The sequence below is a fragment of the Poecilia latipinna genome, unplaced genomic scaffold (assembly GCF_001443285.1).
Source record: "Poecilia latipinna isolate Pla-1442-1.1 unplaced genomic scaffold, P_latipinna-1.0 Scaffold983, whole genome shotgun sequence".
NCBI classification, from domain to species: Eukaryota; Metazoa; Chordata; class Actinopteri; order Cyprinodontiformes; family Poeciliidae; genus Poecilia; species Poecilia latipinna.
Genome location: NW_015113599.1, coordinates 132098 through 146119, shown reverse-complemented (window position 1 = coordinate 146119; position 14022 = coordinate 132098). Strand labels below are relative to the sequence as shown.

The 14022-nt window shown below is 41.3% G+C and overlaps 1 protein-coding gene across 1 annotated transcript in view; it reads right to left on the bottom strand.

The window, feature by feature from the left end:
* Window positions 1–635: 635 nt before the first annotated feature.
* Window positions 636–14022, bottom strand: part of LOC106958405 (uncharacterized) — a 49468-nt gene continuing 36081 nt past the window's right edge. Inside the window, exons 3-4 of the mRNA XM_015050288.1 lie at window positions 8914–9038; window positions 636–4729 (exon numbers count right to left, since the gene is read on the bottom strand). Of these exons, the coding sequence (XP_014905774.1) occupies window positions 828–4729; window positions 8914–9019 (4008 nt within the window). The 5' untranslated portion in view covers window positions 9020–9038 and the 3' untranslated portion in view covers window positions 636–827. The remainder of the gene's footprint in view (window positions 4730–8913; window positions 9039–14022) is intronic.

Genomic DNA, 14022 nt, shown 5'->3' with positions numbered 1-14022 from the left:
TTTTCAGAAAACATTAGTGCTCAATCCATCATTCATAAAAAATTATGTTTCAAAAATCTGGCCCTTATGGAAGAAAGTCACTGTTGATTAAAAACTCATAAGAATTCCTAAATTGTCATGTGAGCAGAAAACCATGTCCTCTTAAACACTAACATCGCTGTGTGGGCGATGCTTTTCTTCAGCAGGGAGAGGAAAGTATTAACTCAGGAGGAAGCTGAATAGAAATGCAAATATCAGATCTGTCTTTGTAAAGAATTTTGATTTCTGTCTGCTTTTCACTTATTTTATGTTTCACTAATCCCAATAAAAGAGTTCATGTTTATAATATGACACAAAAGTGAGAAAGGTGGCACAGTTCAAGAGATATAAATACTTTTACAATTGTATTTGAAAATCTGCCTTTCTTCTGACACGGCTGTGTGGCATCGACAAAAATGATCTGAATCCTCGGGGAGAAATGTAAACCAAACGGCGCGTGTTTGCTGAGGGAAACGAGCCCAGATGCGTATTCCCACCACGATCCCACAGGCTGCACACCTGACGCTCATTTAGAGCGCGATAGCGGCTGATGAGGATAATTAGTCATCTTATATATATATATATATATATATATATATATATATATATATATATATATATATATATATATGGGTTTTTTTTTGTTCCAGAGATATGAATCAGTATTGGAAGTGTAAGGACTCCAAGAGGCTCTGCATGAAGACAGATAGACTTTGTTTTCTGATTATGCTCTCCTTAAAATGACTCATATTCCACCTTGGATGTGATATTTAGGCAATGATGCGGGACTTGTCTTGGGGAATGGCAGCCTACAGTAATACCTGTAAGGGCAGAACTGCTGGATGAGGAGGAGGAGGGTACAGGGATGGGTGGTGAAAAGCTGCTAAGGGGTACGGACTGGGAGCGTCCAGCAGCGGGATGGGGGAGGAAGCATAGAATGAAGGAGGAAGAGGTGGAGGGGGTGGCGGTGGAGGAGCAGGGGCAAGAGAAGAGAGGTGAGGGGGGAAGGGGGGTAGAAGGTGTGGGTATGAGGAGAGCGGGAGGTGTGATGGAGGTGGCAGAAGAGAGAGGTTGTGCTGGATGAAGGTGTGGTGGAAGGAGAAGGAAGAGGAAGATGAGAGGAACGGCTGGAGGAGGAGCGGAGCATGGAGGGGGATGCAGCGTGGGGGGAGGTGAGGAGGAAAGCACTGCCTCTTCTCTGAAAACAGATGCTCCAACTCTATCCCTTTCCTCCTCTCCCGTTCCTCCTTCTCCTTCCTCCTCACCCACTCCTTCTCCCACTCCTCCCTCTTTCTCTCCAGCCGCTTCTCTTCCTCCTCCTCCTTCCTCTGCCTCTCCCCGGTGTGTACATGTTCTGCTTCGTTTCTGGTGCTGGTGTTATTAGCAGTATTACTGCTGGGATTACAATCAGGATTACTGTTGAAACCATGGCACTGACTGCTGTCAGTTTCAGTCTGATGAACAGCCCGGCTGCTCCTATAACCACCGTCTGGACCAGAGAGGGGGGCGCTGTCATGACCCTGTGCTTCGGTTTCACCCTCCTTGCTCTGACCGCTCCTGACAATTTTATCGACAGAATCACGACTGCGACGAAAAGCGTCATCAGTTATGCTTTGATACTCTGTTTTAGTGTGCTTGTCTTCACACTGACAAAGGTCGTTGGTGCTACATCTGAGGGTACCTGTTAACTGTACACACCCTAATGGTTCTGTTTTGTTCAAAGTACAATCAGGATTCCGGTCAACCGAACGTACATGACATCCTCTGATAAAAGTTGCATCGTGATCACAGCAGAAGGCAGAATTAAGTCCATCATCCCTGATGGACTGCTCAGCTCCCTGTCGGTGCGGCATTGAGGTGTTACAGGTGTGACAGTCGCTGAGTTGTGTCAAGTCTTCAGAGCGATCACAGTCAAACTGACTGCGGTCATTAGCAGTTCCGTGACTCTCATCACAACAGCAGGGCTTGTCTTGATCGTCAGAACCACAGCTAAGTGGTTCCTTGTCAGTGTTGGCGTTGTGGTTCAGGGGTTGTTGGGTCCTACAGATTGGGTTGCAGTCTGTAGGAATGTGTTGACAACAACAGTCCCCTTTGTCACTGAGGTCAGAGGTCAAGCTAACCTGATTTCTTTCTTGCCTCTTGAGTAGAACATTCATGAATCTCCTCAATTGCCTCCTACCTCGTCTTCGTTTCTTCTTAGGTGCCGCTGGCTCCGGTGATCCTCCCTTCCTCTTTCTGGACAATCCTGCAAGCAAATGAGCGGGAGGGGGAGCTACTTCCCTGCAGGCCGATCCGATTCTCGGCTCTCCTTCCAAACAGCACAGGGTCTCAATTGTCGTGGTGCAGCTTTGTCCTGCAGGTATTGTTTGTGTTTGACCACATGCTGCGTCTCTGGAGGAAGCGGGGATAGGGCTAATCGTTGGATTTCCTGCCGTTTCTCCGTGAGGTCTAGGAACGAGACACATTTCCTCCTCGCATGCAGCGTCTCGACGGGGGAAAGTAACACCACTAATCGCTAGCTTACACGTGTTTTCCTCGGCGCCTCTTATCTTGCCGCTCCTTGGATTCCTTTGCTCCTGCCCGCCCTCCTTCTTCCCCGCCTGCGTGTCTTTGTGGATCACTCCCGTCCCTTTGTCATCCTCAGCAGGGCCGGGTGTAATTGCGGGACAGCGTGGTGTCTCCATAACAGACTTGGGGACGTGGCTAATCACAGAGCAGCATGCTGCATCCCTGCAGAGGAGCTTTCTGAGCCCTGGGCCCCATCCGGAGACTGATTGGTGGGATTGATGCTGGCTGGCCTCCCGCTTCACCTGCACACACAGCTGGTTACACCGATTACACCGATTCATGGGAAGATTACTTAATAGCTCTCCCCTCTTCTCGTCATTTCTACCTGCCCTCTCTCGAATCATCTGATCCCTTCTCATCCTTTGCTCCTCTTCCCTCGTCTTCTTTTCTCTCTCTCCTACCAGCTGATTTGCAGTGAGATTACTTAATAGCTCTTTATCTCTCCTCTCGTCTTTTATGTTGCCCTCTCTTTTCAGCTTCTCTTCCCCTCTCCCTTCAAACATCTGACTTGCAAAGAAGGGACTCATTATCCTTCCCTTTTCCGAGTCTTTTTTATCCGCCTTTCCTCTTCTTTTCTTTCTCCCCCTCCTCTTTGTCCCCCTCCCCATCCCTGTCCTCCTTCTCCTTCTCCTTGCTGCTTTTTGAAGGCCTGGCTCATGGTGGCATTCTGCAGAGAGGGGAACAAATTTTAAAGCAGTTTCATCACGGCAACTGGAGCGGCCCTGGATTGCATCGCTACCATCACAATGGTCGACAACTTCCACAGGATTTCCCGCCTGTCCTCCCTCTGCCTCTTTTCTCCTTTCATCTATCTTCTCTTCCTTTCCTCCCTCTGTATCTTCATGCCTCTCTTGGCAGTCAGGTTGTTTGATCACAGATGGCTTTATTCTCTCTCTCCCTTCCTCTATTCCTCCTTTCTTTTCTGTACCCCCTTTTTTGGCCTTGTGATGGGCTCTGAAGTCGTACAGTAGAGGGTTGACGCTGTAGGATATGGAGGGCGATGTTTTGGTGTAGTTTACCATCTCTGTGGGCCAGAGAAGAACCCTGCCTCTGTCACGGCTCAGAACCTGACAGAAAGGCTCTTTGGGACGATCTGGAGGTACAGGCATTGATGCATTGCAACAGGTTAATGAGGGGAGGCTTGATTCTTTTGGACTCTCATTTATGACACAAGAATCAGACTTCTCAGGATGATTTGTGGCAGAGGAAAGCAGATCTTCATCTTCTTGATGTTTTGTCTCTTGAAGGTGGGCCTCGTTCTCTCTCTGTGCTGAATCTGTGCTGATGCTGTCAGAAATCTGTTCTGGTGTGTCCCTGTTTAAATAAAGATGAGCTTCAATCCCACGTTGGGCTTCTGTCCCATTGTCCTTACATAAAGAGATCTGGGCTCCACTCCCACTAATTGTCAAGTTCTCTTCTCCAATCACATTGCGATTGCATGAGGAAACCTGGGCTTTATTCCCAGGCGGTCCCAAGAGTTCTTTGTCAGCAGACTCAGCAGGCCGGAATTCAATCTTCCTGTCCGCACTGCACTGGTTTCCAGTATCCCAGGGATCCACATCCGAACACACCGGAGACTTTGGCCCCTGATCAGCAACTTTCTCCCCAAGGTTTTTTGTCCTTTCCTGATTTGCCACACCTACTTGTTTCCCTGGCAACCCCGAACCCTGTCCGGCTTGGATGAAGACCGCAGCTGATTGGTGCAGGAGGACACAGGTCCGCTTTGGCAGGGAGAAGGACACGGGGCGAAGCCTGCTGGGGGCCGACAGAGCGTGAGCCGTACTCATCATCTTGTTTCTGTTGTCATTTGGGTTCAAGTCAGGGTGCTCGCAGGATTTTGTGCCAGTGGTAGCTGTTGGGGCATCTATAGGAGTCATGGTGTTACTCGTGTAACAACGAGGCGTCAGATGCTTGTAGAAGTGCTTTGAAACGGTACAGTTTGTGTCATCAGGGTTTATCATGTGGCTGGCTCTGAGGCGGCCGCAGTCCAGATGGGTCTTTTTGAGGATGCAGGGTTCGTCAGCAGCAGCTGCAGAGTTGTTTGCATCCGTTTGGCCGTACGCCCAATCAGTGTTGCTCAGGAGTCTGGACTCTAGTGTGGGATCGAGGGGGAGGAATGGTTGGATCAGCTGGGTCTGTGGTTCTGAAAGGGAGAAGAAAATAGAGGATTGGTACTGCTCATATTTACATGCAAAACATAAATGGGTTATTTTTCTACCCCAGTAATAAAAAACAGAATAGGAAAAAACTCTGTGGCACACAGGGTATTATTTTCTAAGACTTTGTATACGATATTCCGATCATGCTTTCGAGATTTTCTGTTTTTTTGTTTTTAGCACAGCTGGATGATTTATTGCTGAATAACTGAAGACAAACATGCACTGTCTGCAAACACTCATCTTTTAAATTATGTCATATTCAATTTGAGTCTTTAAGGATTAATTTGACTTTTGGCTTTAAAGCAGGGCTTCTGTCTCAGTTGACACTGATGTTGATTTTCTAATTTCACTATGAACAGCGATCGAGTTTTGGTCAGTTGTTCTTGGGTTATTCCTGAACACTCTGACCACTTTCCTTCATTTAAAGGTGATAGTCTGGATTAGATCATTGGTCCAAACGAAGCAAACATAGATCTAGAAACTTAGATAAAACATAATATTAAGCTTATGGAATGGATGGCAACCTATTTCCTATGGAAAGCTATAGAAAGCTATGGAAAGAGTGAGCTGGCATCAGTCAACTAATTCATCTCACTAATTCACTGGAATTGCTGAAGTAGCTTGTTAATGGCTGCCATCTGGGAGGTTTCTCTAGGGTTAGGGCATCCTGATCATTTGACTCAAAAGTCTGGTTTGTTTGGGGAAGTGTGAATGAGTAATCAAACTCTGATGTGGACCAATAAAAGCTAAGTCTGGGCTGCCTGCAAACCTAGATTTCAGTTCAGTTGAAGTGAAGCCTGGCGTGGTAGAAATACATATGCGAATGTCAAGTGGACTGTAGACCACTCCAAAAGCATTCTGGGTAAATACAACCAAAACTAACGGGCAAGTCTAGAGCTAGCAGTAGAAATGTCTCATAAGAAATCCTACATGAAAATCTGATACGACTCCATTTTTGTTTCCATTTTGTGAAGAAGAAGTTGCATTCAGTGTCTTCTTCAGAGGTTTTTGAGTCGTTTCCTTCAGTGGTTCTTAGTATTGCGCCCCCACAGGTGAGGAGGTGAACATGTTTTTCAAATGTTTGAGATTGATTGACACATTGCAGTGTGAACGCAATTTTGGTCCCCAATCGAACTTTCTATAACCATTTTAGTGCACAGCAAACTCCCAGACATGCATCTGTCTGCAAATAGGTGTGTTAAATGACTCAGACAGATAATTCTGGGCAAAGGTATTAAAATGACCCACAGCTTTAAAAGTTATCTGTAATGTGCTGCCTTCTTATGCCGTGGAGCACGGTTTATAAAATATTTGGGTGTTTAAAGAAGGCGAGCCTTAAAGTGACATTTCTCTCTCCCTATTGTGAAAATGCAAATCCATTCAGCACTCAGGCAGACAGCCGAGTTTGAAAGGAACTGCCCAACTTTTCCGATGGCTTTGACTTTATAATGAGAAACCTGTACTGAATGAGGGGGTGACATATTTTTCAGAACAGAGGATGACAGTTGATTGTTTCTCTGAAGTCTGTGTTATGCTTTCTTAGCTTTTAAAATGCAGCCATTCGGCACACAAAATCCACTGGAGATGGACTAAAGGGATCTGATTTCAACTTTTGTTTCAGAAGAAACTCAAACAAGATGACAGAAAGTAATTCAGTCCAACAATTCCTCACCGACTAACCCACTTACATGCGAATATATTTTAATTATGGACCTAACTTTAAGAGATTCATTTTTATGAATCAATCCTGCAAAAGAAAAAATAAACTTATAGTTTCTTTTGGGTAATATTCCTACCAGCTTTGCACATCTAGCAACTGACATTATTAATTTGTCACTGTGGGCTTGATGTTTGCAGTAGCTGCGTTTCCATTGCAAATATGCATAAAACTAATGTATAAAAAAACAATTTCCAAATTGGGGTGTTTCCATTAAATAAGAAACGCAATTAAAATCACACGTGAATACATTTGTTCATGCAATAAATCATTCAAAAACATGCAGTGCCATCATCCTCTGACCCAGAGGTTTAATCTTTCAGTCTCATCTGACCAGACCATGCCCATCCACATTTTTGCCAAGCCTCTTGCATTCTTTCAACAGCTGTCTTCCTCCTGCCACTGTTCCAGTAACATCTCTAACATGAGAACCTTTATGCTTGAACCCACAAGGAAAGGTACTGAAGCTTGAGCTCCAGGTGCCATATATAGAGAGACAAGGTGGCGATGAAGAAAGTGGGGATCATATGTTTGAAGGCAAATATGAGAAGCAGCCTGTCTGTTTTCTGTACCCTATAAAAGCTCCTAGTGACAGTGGCACAAGGTTTTTGGAAACTATTTTAATTGCTTTGATTTCCCCCAGACTGGGTGCACTGGTCTATTAAAATGGGCTTGTCTATATGGGCTTCTCCTCTTTTGATTCATGTAAGTCTGTGTATCAGAGTCCTCACTTGAAATATCTCACAGAGGCATCATGTTTGCAATTGCAACATCTGTTCCATTTTCAGCTGCTGTGGTTTGCTTTCACACTGCTCTGTGTCAAACAAACTGAACACTGTGAGCAACCTGTTCACCTCCTCGCCTGTGGTGGCGCTATACCAAAAACCACTGAAGGAAACAACTCAAAAACCTGAGAAGAAGGTGTGCTGTGGTGGCGCAGGGGCAAAGCACAACCCATGTACTGAGGCCTTAGTCCCCATGCCAGTGGTCGCAGGTTCGATTGAGCACAACTTCCTTCTTCACAAAATGCATACATAAATGGAGTGGAGTCAGATTATAGCTGTTGTAGGATTTCTCTGTGTTTTTGGCAAAAGACCACATGCCATTTCTCCCACTAATGCTAGACTCATGTTTGTTTTGGTTGTATTTACCCAGAATGCACTGCAATGCAGTTCATGTCCTGCTGTTGGAGCGCCCTCCGGTCCGCTTGGCGTTTACATATGCATTCAAACCGCACCAGAGTTCATTTCAACCGAACTGAGACCGATGTTTATAGATTAACATTTTTTGGTTAGCATCAGAGTTTACATCTCCCCAAAGAAACAGAAGTTTCTAGGTAAATGAACTAGAGTTCAATTACAGTGGGGCAGACAGGTCTGGAGTGAACATACATGTTGGGAAAATTCTTTTACAAAACCATCTTTTTTTTGTTTTGTTTTCCAATTATGTAATACTTTGTGTTGGCCTCTTGTGGTTTTAAGGTGACAAGATGCCAAAGAAAGTGTTGAAGGGTTAACAATTTCATAAGTCACTGTATAATATCTGGTACAGTTCAGAGTAATAATTTGATATAATATTTGTACATAAATGACATAGGACCTTTAAGCTTCATTACCCAAAGGCAACTGATGATCATAATCATAATGTGACTGGGATATTATGGCCTTTAAATAAATTCCTTCTTTGACTTGATAGCCATTAAACAAGGATATTGATATGGAGTCTTTGACGTAAGAAAGTTAAACCATAAACGTTTGGGAAACCCTTGAAGTGACCAAAATGCTCTAAAATGCTAATCCTGCATTCTGCAGTATAACTCATGGACGACTGACCTGTATTAAAACATAAGTTTCAACCCTGTTCTGGTTACAATTACAAATGACATAAGTGAATTTTTTTTAAAATTTTGACAATCTAAATTCTTTATTAAAAAAAACCAAAACAAAACAAAAAACAACTAGAAAAATGTTTTTAAAGTTTGAATTTAGTTAAACGGATTAGGACTAACTTAACACTGCAGTGACTCAATATTAAAATGTCCCTCCCTGTCGAAATGCTTTTCAAATGGTCAACAATAAAAACATTTTTGCTAATTTCCTGAGCGAATTCTTTCGTCTGTGTTTTTCTCCTGCTGAATTGAACTTTTTCTCTCTTTTTTGGTTTGAGGCTCTTTGACGGGGGCTGCTCCTTCCAAATCCCTGCAGCATTATTTCATTTTCTGTATAATTGCCCAGATCACAATTTTCTTGTTATGTTGGATCGGCCTGCTTCCTTATCTTCATTTCTCTCCCTATTTCATTTCTTGCTGTCAACAGACATAATTCACCAGACCGCACGCCGGTTAATCCCTCAGTATCAAGAGTGATATCCTCATCACCGAAAACCAAACACTCTCTCATAAACTATTTAAGCAGCTCGCCACATGCCTTTTAAGCGGATAAGAGCTCTTACTTGTTGCCCGTTCGGCGCCGCTCGGATGGAAAGCTTCCCAGTTCTGTTCAACATTTGGTTGGGGCTGATTCACTGGGTCGATTGCCACTGTAGTGGACCGGAACATTGGACCAGAACCCGGAGCGCTGAGGAGAAAAGAAGAGAGGAGAGGATGAAGACGGAGGGAAGATGGTCCAAATGGGGAAAGTGAATCAGGCTGATTGGAGAAGGTGAAAGTTGAGGTGAAAGGAAATAAAAGAAAACCAGAGATAAAGGAAATGAAATAAATTTAGAAAAGAGGACAAAAAGAATCAATAAAGAGTTAAGAATGAACACATTCAGAGGAGATGAATTAAGGAGGACAAGAGGAGACCAAAACTAAAATCTAGCTGAAAAGAACTTTATCTGTGCCTCGCTTTTCTTCCCACTTTGTGCTAGAAACCAACTGGCATTGTTGTTGAGCTGAAAATGGGAATGACAGCCGATACGAGACTATTTATATTCGGTGAGTGTGTGCTAAACACTGTGCGCTTGGTCAGAAGGGCTTTACAGGCTTCCTGGAAATCCATACGAAGCTCCACCACTTACATTTCCTTTTAGAAGCCATACACCATCATCTTTTATAACTTTCTCTGCTACTGTATCCATGCTGGTAGTTCATAATAGTTATATTCATACTCATGTCTAAAAGTGTGATTATGGAAACAATGTGGACATATTCAGTTTCTGAAAAGTGAAAAAGGGTGTTGAACACAATTATTTGATGCTAAGAACAGAACAACATATTTGGGCATCAATGCATAAAGGAATGGCCACACAAGAATAAAGAAGTGATATTGATCTTTAAAGTAAAATATATGTTTATAAGGTGAAGGTTTTTACTACAGAGGGGAATAATCACCATTTGTGACAAAAGATGTAACTGAAATAATAGCATTTGTGTAGATTTGGTAATTTCTGCTTTGGTTCTACACTTCATTGTTACTCTAACAGGCTTTATGTTAGCCAGACATGCAGTGGTTGGAAGCAGCTGAAAGTCTAATTTTTCTCCTCGTACCAGGCTCCTGTTTTAGTCACAAGAGTTGGAATGAACTCACAGGTTGACATTACTAATGTAATTTAACAGAAAGTGAAAATAGATAATAGATCTTTAATTTTTGCGATTTTAACACTTTAGTTTTGGATTGCTTGTAAATTCACTGTTGATTGTGTGGAAAGTACAAAGTGTTTTAAGGACAAAGGTTCTGGAAACAAATACAGTCAAAAGTTTAAAGGACTTTTTGGTATAAATCAGGGATATAGGAAGAAAAAAATGGGGTAGCGAGTTAAGGTGAGAGCTAATTGTTAGCAAACAAAAGCACATGCAACACTGAGGAGAATGTGATCTGTGGAGGGAATTTATGGAACTGTAAGGATGAGGACTTTTTCACTATAAATATATAGACAAATCCCTATTGCAAAAGTAAATGGATGGTTAACACTTTATTTGAATGGGTGTGCATAAGATCAACATGAGACTGTCATAAATATGACATAACACCTGTCATGAACATGACGGAGTCTTCGTGAACACTTTTAAATGTTGTCATGAAGTGTCCTTCAGTAAATAATGACAGTTTTAAATGACTTTTAATGCAAGTTTTATTGGACCTTTACATTAAGTTGCATTAATTATTTACTGATTAATGAAAAGTTGACACTTTTAATGAACTTTCAGTGCACCTTTCTATTAGAAGTGTCATTATTTACAAAGTGACACTTCATGACAACAGTTGTAAACATTTATGAAGAGTCATTTATGTTCATGACATGTTTAATAATAAAATGTTGCTTTCATATCCACTCATTGTTGGTATGGATGGTTTTCTCTGCTAACATGTATTTTTAACATTTCAAAAATAAAGTTTTTATTATTATTATCATCATCATCAAAATACTATTACTGAATGAGTCACCTATGAAAACGCCATAAGAACAGAATGGGGTAAAATAATAGAATCAGACAAAAAATATAGAGTTTTTCATATTGAACATCCTTTGAAATGGACAATGTTATGGTGGCTTTATAGTTTGTTCTTGATGTTATAGATGAAAGATCAGTGGAAGCATTTAGTTTACTATCATACAGTTAAAAGTCAAGCTAGAATGAGTAGCCATCTCATTTTAGTTTTTATTATTTATGGGTTTTTTTTTAAGAGTTTTCACCCCAAACTACATGTATGACAACAACATCCTTCCACAGTAAAAGCTGGAGGTTTGACCTGTCAAACACATTTGCTGTTCTGAACGAAGGAAACATTGAAACTTAGAGCGTCTCATCTTCTACCTGAGCAGTAACAGCAGAACGAAGTGACTGTAGAGCAGCGATTGGTGACTTCAGTTCTCAGACACTAACAATGTTAGAGATGATGCAACTCAAAGAAAAATTATCTTCACTAATGAACAGCAGAAAACTTCAAAATGAAAGCATATTACTTAACATATTTGGTTTTATTTTCATACTAAATATAAATGCATCTTAAATCATTACAAGTCTTTATTTATATTTCTAATTCCTGCGGAGGAAACTTTCCTGCATGGATTAAAGAGGCCGGGAATGTTTTGAAGGTGTGTGTGGGGACTGCTTTCTGGCACGGATCAGCGCACTGGTGGTGTGGGCGTGTTTGGGTTGTGACTGAGCTCGGAGCTCAGATCGCGCTCACATGTGACATCGTGTTCACCGGATTCTGCTGCTGGAGGAACGCCAGGCGAGCCGTCTTCAAAACATGTTTTTAGGAGGAAGCAGCCGAGTCTGTTATGTTTCTGAACATGCAGAAGCGCTGATGCTCCAGACACATAAAGCCACGCGCATAAATCAGAGGTTATGATGCATGTTTTTAATGCTGTTTGACTCCATCTTATCTCATGTTTTGGTAGTTGACCTTATTTATAATTAGTGTTGAACCATTACTGTTTTATGCCTTTGCTCTTTTAGTTGTTTGAGTGTATTTGCATACCATCATGTTTGGTTTTCATCATCTTGTTGCATTTCTCATTCTTATAAATCTGAGCCATTTCTTAAATCCACAATTCATTTACTAGCATCTTTTTAAACAAATTTTAGGAAATAAGTTCACAAAAATTGTTTTCATGTGCAACAAAATAAATATATGTAACATTTTTCCTTAACGAGTATCTGACTAAATAATAAATAAATCCTACATTCAATTTCCACAACAAAATGACACAAGTATCCAGAGTATTTATTATTTTTTTCTCATCATCACTTTGGAAACTAAGAACTTTTTTGTTAAGACGTTTTCCACAAACATCGGCATCAAATGGGGTGTAAAGATTTATTAATACAAACAAACAAAAGAACCTAAATAAAATATTCTTTTAAAATAAACACACACTCCCTAGTGTGTGTGTGTGTAATATATATATATATATATATATATATATATATATATATATATATATATATATATATATATATATATTTATATATATATATATATATATATATATTATTTTTTTTTTTTAAATTAGTTGTTTTTTCAGAAAAGGCTCTGCAACATCTGCGGCTCTAAACACATTTAATTTTTTTTTTTTTAACTTAATGAAAGTGGAACATCTTTGACTTTGGGACACATTTTACTCTGTTATTAATCTGACTCTAATAGATAAACAGCATGAAGTTTTCCAGGTAACCACCTCCTTCATTTCCCCTGCAGGAACAAAGGCCAGATCAGATTACCCTGGAACATGTTTACCCCAGAGGTCTGGACTTTGGTATCTAATGGCTTATCTTTGCTCATATTTCCAGAATTTCATTTTATTCATCTCCCAGGTTGAAAGCCTCGACAGTTCCGTTTCTTCTTTGATTAATAAAGCTGGAGGAATTGATATTTTGTTTGCAGACACAACATTTCGACCCAGCAACTCACTTTAAATATTACTTCTTTACAGTGTTTGCATTTGAATACATTAACAGGGCCGGCTCACCTTTGTGGAAATTTTAATTAAAATAATGAAATGAAGTGTGGAGTTTGGCTTTCAGCATCGTGGAGGTGGACAGATTAACCAGACATTTTTTGAACCCATAATGTTATGACAGCATCTAACTGCTGACATACAAAATAAAACAGTCACACTTTCTGACGGCTGTTGTCAGTTTATTCCAGACATTGTTAGTTGGGTTAATGTCCGAACTTCACGCTTTCTGAACCGTTTGTTCACAATGTGAGCCTAACAAATCCTGGCTGTCACTGCGTTTCAAGTAGTGCATTAGAAAAATCTATCCATCCATCCATCCATCGTCGGGTCGCGGGGGCAGTCCAGACTTCCCTCTCCCCAGCCACTTCTTCCAGCTCCTCCAGGGAGATCGGTCTTGGTCTCGAGACCATTTTTTGATGGTCTTGGTCTCGTCTCGGACTCGACTGCATTTGGTCTCGGTCTTGTCTTGGACTCGGGCGCTGAGGACTCGGCATTTTATTTCAAGATCAGTCGAGACCGAAACTGTGAAAATATCACTAAACATACAGCATACTGTCCAGTTTATTTGTTAACATNTTTGTTTTCAGTTAACAAATAACTGAAATGAATTTCAGAAATGAATTGAATTCATTATCTATGTTATGTATTCCTTTCAATTCAGAAATGAATACATAACGCACCGATTAAAATCCAACCAATAATGTGACTTGCCAATTACGTGTTTCTGTTTCTCCCCTCTCACCCCCACCTTTCACTCGCACGCGGCGCTCCAAGACATGCACAGTGGTTTTCTCTCAGCGGCAGAAGATGTCTGTCTAATAGTCAGTAATAGAATAGCGCTGCATAAATCATAAGAAATCCGATGGCCACAGCTAACTCAGCAGCGCTTCGCTTTCACAGACGGTGGGGACAATGTCTAACTTTTTTTGTCACTTAGAAAAGTAGCTCAAAGAAGGTAAGCTCCGTTGACATGATGTTATCAAAGCTAGCTGTACAGAGACACATAAGCATTGTGATGAAAAAAGTTGTCACTCACTGCGCTGAAATATTGTGCGGAGATGTTGACTGACTTGTCGCATGTATGGGACAACGCGGTGCCTATTGATGCGACATTCAGGAACAGTCTGATTCTTCTGCTCGTCTCTTTATTTA